The sequence below is a fragment of the Chamaea fasciata genome, unplaced genomic scaffold, assembly GCF_029207755.1.
Source record: "Chamaea fasciata isolate MVZ Bird 193981 ecotype frontalis unplaced genomic scaffold, bChaFas1.0.hap1 SCAF_12, whole genome shotgun sequence".
Classification (NCBI taxonomy): domain Eukaryota; kingdom Metazoa; phylum Chordata; class Aves; order Passeriformes; family Sylviidae; genus Chamaea; species Chamaea fasciata.
The window spans coordinates 6,596,077-6,602,950 of NW_027094097.1; the positions used below are offsets into that span (position 1 = coordinate 6,596,077).

General features: G+C 56.2%; 1 protein-coding gene across 2 annotated transcripts; it reads right to left on the reverse strand.

Moving 5' to 3' along the window:
- Window positions 1-234: 234 nt before the first annotated feature.
- IRX3 (iroquois homeobox 3) lies at window positions 235-4,171 on the reverse strand. Of its 2 annotated transcripts, none has more exons than XR_010722842.1 (4): window positions 3,554-4,171; window positions 1,954-3,064; window positions 1,235-1,425; window positions 235-623 (listed from the first exon to the last, which is right to left on the reverse strand). XR_010722842.1 is itself a non-coding variant. In XM_066194687.1 (4 exons), exons 1-4 carry the CDS (start codon window positions 3,773-3,775, stop codon window positions 569-571), a joined length of 1,455 nt encoding a protein of 484 aa, XP_066050784.1. In that variant the 5' UTR covers window positions 3,776-4,171; the 3' UTR covers window positions 235-568. The 2 variants fall into 2 exon arrangements, 1 of the variants encoding a protein (XP_066050784.1); XM_066194687.1 differs by having other exon boundaries at window positions 1,359-1,425.
- Window positions 4,172-6,874: the final 2,703 nt, after the last annotated feature.

Here is a 6,874-nt window from a genome sequence, read left to right on the forward strand (position 1 = left end):
CCGGCTGCAGGGGGCGCTGCGGCTCCAGCCATGCCGCGGCCGCGGGAAGCGCGGCCCGGCCCCGCCGCTGACCCGGCCCGGCCCGGCACCGCCGCTCCGGCACCGCGCACAAACACCGACCGGCCGGGAGGGGCTGGAGGAAGAGGGGGGCGGGACTGCGGGAGGAAAACAACTCCAGAAAGGCGGTGGGGAAAGGGGGGGGGGGGGGGGGGGGGGGGGGGGGGAAAGGAGAGTGTAGTCAAAGTGGCAACAGTTTATTTATTAGCCAAAAATATATACTTTCTTGTACAATTTGGTTCACACATATGTACATTTTTACGGTATGTACAAAAAACGAACAACAACAACCGGAAAAAAAAAAAAAAAAAAAGAAAAAAAAAGGGGGGAGGGGAACACCTAATTCTCACTGGACTTCCGAAAAAAAAAAATCTCACAGTTCAGCTAACCCAGGTGATAGTACAGAAGCGGGTATTTTTTTTCCTTTTGAGTTTTAATATACGGACATGCTTACAAGTTGTACCTATACAGAGATTTTTTTACAATCATTACAACAACAATAAAAAATTAACTATGATGATGAGAGCGCCGATAGAACCATAGCGGCGTCAAGTTGGTTCTGGGGCCTGGAAAAAAAATGACACAGAAAAAAAAATATTTAATAGGATTTCTAGTGAGCTTGGGCTGGCATAATATTTGTAACTGCAGGTAACTCTAGTTTTGTTGTTGTTGTTATTATTGTAATAGGTTTATAAATATAAAAAGTTTTCAGAGTAACTCATAGTAAATGTATTTAGCTACGAAAACACGGCGGGCCCGATCCCCGTGGTTTCAATCAATCAAAAGGGTAATTGGTTTCTCATTGAAACTGAGTGACTGCTATGCCAAATTTGGGACGGCAAGGCTCAGCCTCTTCAGCTTTCATACTAAAAAGGGTGGGGGTTTTTTGTTTCGCTTTCATTACCATTATTATTATTATATTTTTTAAAAATTATATTTTATTTTGCTATTTTCTGCTGCCTCGGTGCCTCTCCCCCCTGCAAAGCGACAGCGGAGGGTGGTGATTCGCTCTGCGGGGGGCTCAGGGATGTACTCCCGGGCCAAGGGCGACCCGCGCCCGGGCTCCGCAACCGCGCAGCCCCAACACCCCCGAGCGCAGCTCGGCCTGCCCGCGGGAATCGCTCCCGGGGGCCACAACGGAGAACAGCAAAGAAAATATATAAACAGAATAACCCACCACGCACGCAGAGGAAGAACAAGAAACCGCCCTGGAAAGGGAACCTAAAGAAGCGGAGAAAATAAGCTAACCATTTACAACTGCCTCCATACATCCCGAGGAGACGGAGGGAGCCATCTCTTACCGCCTCTGCACTGGCTGGAAAGCTGTCTTAAGTAACTTTTTCTCTACTTCCAAGGCACTAGATCGATCTAAAAAGAGAAGGGGAAAAAAAAAAAAAAAAGGCGTTCCTTTATAGCCCCTGTTTTATTCCTCCCATCCCTGAATTAAGCCTCGAGATTTAAGCTCTTTTGTCAGCGAGCTGCAAATGCGACACAACGACTGCTCTGCTTGTGGAGGTAACCGTCAGAGAAAACAAACTGACCCCGGAGCGAGCCTGACCTGGCGGCCGGGTCCTTCCCGCAAAAGCGACAACAACAGCAACAAAAATTATCTCCGTTGGAGGAAGGTAATTCTCGAGGATCGAGACTACCCCGGCCAGGAGAACCCCGCCACCGTCCCCGGGGCCCCCGCGGCCGCCCGCCCGCCCGCCGCCACCTGCGCCCCGACGGCTGCTCCGCGCCGAGCCGGACCGCGCCGGGCCGGGGGCACCGTCAGAACCGCGCGGGACCGGCGCCCCCCGCGGGGCCTCCCGCGCCGCTCCGCTCCGCTCCGCACCGCCGAGCCCCCCGCGGCGGCCGCCGGCCCGGCCCGTCCCCGCCGCGTCCCTCAGCGGTCACCTGCTCCGACGGGCTCCGCGCTCTGCGCCTGGTCCGCGGGCCGCGGGAAGGCGGCGGCGGGGGGGGCGGCGGAGGCGGCCCCCAGCCCCAGCAGGTGGGGAGTGTTCAGTAAGGCCAGCGGGTGCGGGGGGTGGTGGTGGTGGTGGGCCGGGAATGCGCGGTTGGTCCAGTTGGGGAACTTGCCCAGGGGGCAGGAGGAGACGAGTCTGTGGGGCGGCGGGGTGGGCAGCGGCAGCGGCTGGGGGGCGGCCGCCGGCGGAGAGCCGCCGCCAGGAGACTTGCGGGGGTTGTCCGGGCTGGTGGCCGTCTCGGCCAGCGACCAGATCTTGGGTTTCGGCAAGGCGCCGGCCAAAGTGCCGTCCGTCGGGGAGGAGGCGGCGGAGGAAGAAGCAGAGGAAGGGGGCGAGAGGTGGGGCGGCGGCGGCGGGAGCGGCGGCTTGAGGGGCTCCGGGCCGAGGGGTGCGGCCGTGGCGGGCAGCTCGCACTTATGGTGGTGGTGGTGGTGATGGTGGTGGTGGTGCAGGTGGTGGTGGCGGAGGTGGTGCGGCTCCCCTTCGGAGGCCTTGTCGTAGCGCTCCTCGGAGCCGGGCAGGTCCTCAAAGCCTTCGGATCCTTCCGAGTCCGTCTTGGAGTCAGAGTGCAGGAGGTCGGCATCCTGTAGATCGTCCTCGAGCTCGTCCTTGTTGCTTTCGATGTTCTCGGTGTCGATGTTTTCGAGGTCGATCTCCTCCTCGTCCTCCCTCTTGTCCTCTTCCCCCTCGTGGTCGCTCCCGTAGGAGTTGCCCTCCTCGTCCGTCCTGCTGCGGGGGGCCCAGGTCATTTTGTTCTCCTTCTTGAGCCGCCGCCGCGCGTTGGCGAACCAGGTGGAGACCTGGGTGAGGGTCATTTTGGTGATGATGGCCAGCATGATCTTCTCTCCTTTGGTGGGGTAGGGGTTTTTCCGGTGCTCGTTGAGCCAGGCCTTGAGGGTGCTGGTGCTTTCCCGGGTGGCGTTCTTGGGCCGCGACGGGTCCCCGAACTGGTACTGCCCGTAGGGGTAGAAGGCAGGGTGGTGGGGGGGAAAGGTGGCGTGCTGCACCCCCGGGCTCTCCTTCAGCTCGTACTGGGCGCCCTGCAGCGAGAGGGAAGGGGCGGCCCGGCTGAGATGGAGCGCCGGGCCCGGGTCCGCTCCGTCCCGCTGCCGTCACCGGGACCCGGGCCCGTCGGCACCGGCGCGGCGGCCGGGCCGCGCTGCCGCCCCCACCGCGGAGCGCCCCGGCGCCGATCCCGGGCACGCTGCGGCCCCGGCAGCCCGGGCCCCGCCGGTGCCCGGGAGTACCTCGGGGGCAGGACCGGCTCCCCACCTCCGTGTGCGCGGCGGGGCCGGCGGCTGCTGGGGCCGGTCCCCGCGACCGTCAAAGCCCCAGGCGGAGAGGGAAGACGCTGCGAGGCCGCCGTTCCAGCCCTGCCCCTCTCCGGCGGCTCTTCGGGACCGGGCGGCGATAGCGCCCGTCTCTCCCCTGACAGCCCTCCCGGCGTCTCCCTCGGCTCCCCCCGGGCCGATCCCCAGCGCGAACCGAGCGCCCCGGGGAACGAGCGGCGAGCCCCGGGGGCCTCTTACCAGCTGGGGGAAGATGGGCAGCTCTGCGGCGTAGGGCAGGAAGGCTCCGTAGCCCTGGGCGGCGGCGGCGGCGGCGTAGGGCGCGCCGTACATGGAGGAGAGCACGTTGGAGAGGGTCCCGGACGGGGCCAGCTCGGCGCCGCCGCGGGAGCCGGCGCTCCCCGGGCGCTCCGCCGGGTAAAGCGGCCTGATGTACTGGTAGCCCAGCTGGGGGAAAGACATGGTGGGGGAGCGGGGTAGGGGAGGGGGGAGGAGGCAGAGGAGGGGGGGGGGAGAAGAGTGGAAGAAGGGAGAGAAAGGGGAGAAAGTAGCAGGGCCGGGAGCGGAGGAGGCAGCCGGGTCGCTCGCCCTCCTCGGCCGCCCGCACTTTCAGCGCCTCCCGCAAACTCCGGCAGACATGGGGGGAGCCGGGGGTGCGCGGAGGCCGCGGGCTCCCTCCTGTCCTCGGCCGCCGCGGTAAACGATCCGATCGCTTCTTTCTTCTCTCACTTTTCCTATTGATCTGAGTGGACCCAGGTCAGGTCCTAACAGATTGCCTGAGATTATTGGGACTCTGGGCTCTGATTGACATTTCTAGTCTCTCACAAGCCCCTCCTATTTCTTTTAAGTCTCTCTCTCCCTCTGCCTCCCTCTCTCTCTCATGCCCAGAGCTCGCTCTCGCCGGGTTTGTCACTAGCTGCTTCCCCCCCCCCCTTTTTTTTTTTTCTAAATCTGTTTACTGACGTCGCGATCTTTTATTTGAGTTGCTTTCAAATCTCGTTTTAGCGATCGCCAATCAGTTGTGTGTTTTACAAAGGTTTAACCCTGCCTCATGGTATTCTAATTATATAGAGATAGATTTAGATATAATTTCTTTCTTAGCCCCCACCCCACCCCCCCCCCCCCAGAGCTCAGGAAGCCGAGGTGTCATTTGTGAGCAGTACACGAGACGGACAGGGAAAAGTTGTGACATTTAAAAATAAAGGCTCACACCAACACCATCCCCCAGTTCCCCTTTTCACGTTTTTAGATTTACAACCTTTCCTTGCCCAGATTAATTTTGTTTTCTTTATTAAGATATTCCCTTCTTCCCTTCCCCCGCTCTGGCCCTTGCGAGGGTTACATCTCCTAATACAGATTTAAAAATCTATAGCATTTTATAAAATTTGCATTTCCAGAACTACCTTGAAAATTTTCCTAATGTGCTGGATCTTTAAGGAGTTCTCTACATTTTGAATGGGCTAACAGTGCGCAGATACAGTGGAAAACCTAAGTTAATTTTCCTCCTAATAAGGGACTTCAAAGAGTTGTAGGTCACAATTTTACATCAAAGGCAGAAAAGAAGGCAAATTAAAATCTTAACAAAGGAGAGACGGGAGCAGCCCTCTGGGCCATTAGTAAATAAGTGGTGTGAAAAAAGGGACAATGACAGGCACTGGAATTAAACTCATTAACACCTTTTTGTCTTGGTGCGAAATCTCTAATTAGGAAATTTATGATCATTTTGCTTATTCCCTCTGTTCTGAATCAGTACAAGGCTAAGAAGGAAGTACCTGGTACATGCAACATTTGCAAAGGGAGCAGTGGCACGGGTTTGTAAGTAGCTATTGGGAAGGAGTGAAGATACCGTTTAATTACAGAATAGGGTTTGGGGTTTTTTATGATCCACACATTTTAAATTACGGTTTGTATTTTGTTATTGATGTTGTTGTTGCTGCGCCCCCCCCCCCCCCCTTCCTTCTCTGAAACCAGCGTGAGTTGCAATTTAGCCTTTTAAGAGTAGTTAAAATACAGTTCAATCACGGCGCGTCTTTGGCAAGCGCCGGTGTGCCCTGCTCCGCTGCTGCGGGCAGAGGAAGAGCCTGGGCTGGAACCTAAAAAGTTCACACAGCCTGTGGGGAAAGGAGACCTGAACCTGCCAGCGTTATCTGCTTTTTAAAATACTCGGTTGTTTAAATAAAACAAAAAGTTTGAAAGGTCTTTTGAGGAGTTGCAGCTGAAGGAGAGCCGTTTAACCGTATTCCCCTCTCTTCCTAAATACTCTCTGGATTTATTGCCTTTAAAATATGATTTAGGTACAATATAACCACTGTGCCCACAGTATGGATTTTTATAACTACATTTCTTTAAAAATGAAATTCATGTCAGATTATGCAGTTAAAGGAATCGACCTTGATAGCTTGCTATAATAAAACTGTATCAGCTTGTAATAAATGCGGATTATAGCAAAGCAAGCTCCAGAATTAAAATTCCCTGAATCAATATATGAAAATCTGTAGGAAACATCTCTAATCGTATTAAGTTCATCTTTATAGCATTTCCTATCTGCTAATCTAGTGCAAAAACAACTCTGGGTTGGAGGAATTTATTTTCTTCTATTCAACGTCGGTGCTTTTGATAGTACAAAGCAAGGGAGATAAAAATATTAAATTCAGTTATAGGTTTATTTCTTTTTTACTCAAAAGAAAAACAGGCAGCGAACACCACGTCCTGATGTGCTTTAAACTTTTCTGTAGAGGCAGTGCTTGCTGGGGCGACGCGATGTCGAGGGGGTCGGGGGAGAGTTTGGGTGCAGACCACAACTTTTAAAAATAGCTACTTCGGAGAGAAAAGGGGCGGATATGACACTTGGGATAAATCCGTTGCCGTTTGATGCGGTCGTGCTCGCCACTCTGGTGTTACAATCGAGCTGTGTCCCCCACGCGCGGGCACGGGGGAACACGCGTGTCCTACAAAACTGGACGCATCTTTTTGTGGCTGCACGTCTGGCGCGGAGTGTCAAAGCTGGCGGTATTTTCTGATTTTTAATCAACAGCACAATCAATATGAGTTGGTCCCCGTGGGAGCCGCCGGCAGTGGCGGGCGGTGCTGGTGTGGGGACGGCCGGGGGGTGTCCCCGGAGCCGGGAGGGGCTACCGCGGGTAAGTGGCGGTGGGCAGCCGAGAGGGAGACACGGGAGGAGAGAAATTTATGGGTGCAAATAGACCCAGGTCAGGGTGAGCGTGAGGGATGTTTTATTAATGGGAAAAAAAACTGAGAGGAAGGAAGCATAGCTGTGCCGAGTGGACGGGAGGAGAAATGTGTAGGGATGCCGTTCTTGGCTGAGAGGGAGGGAAAAGAAAGCGGAGAAGACAGCAAACGGTGGGGAAGAGTAGGAGGAAAGGAGACGTCTTCCCTGGCTGCGGGAGCGATGCCCACGGCGAGAAGCGCCGTACGCCTCTGGCAGCGGGAGGGCCGGTGCGGGACGGGAGCAACGCGGGGCTGGGGGCGGCTGGTGCCGGGCCAGGAGCGGAGCTCGGCAGGGCAAGAGCGGGAGGCGGCGACGGGAGCCGAGCAGGGAAC

Excerpts from the sequence above, each read along its gene's own strand:
- IRX3 (XM_066194687.1), bottom strand. The coding sequence starts at position 3,775 with ATGTCTTTCCCCCAGCTGGGCTACCAGTACATCAGGCCGCTTTACCCG. Across the intron at positions 3,065-3,553 it reads TGCCCATCTTCCCCCAGCTG|GGCGCCCAGTACGAGCTGAA; the intron begins GTAAGAGGCCCC and ends CTCTCGCTGCAG. Across the intron at positions 624-1,358 it reads TTCCAGCCAGTGCAGAGGCG|GCCCCAGAACCAACTTGACG; the intron begins GTAAGAGATGGC and ends TTTTTTTTCCAG.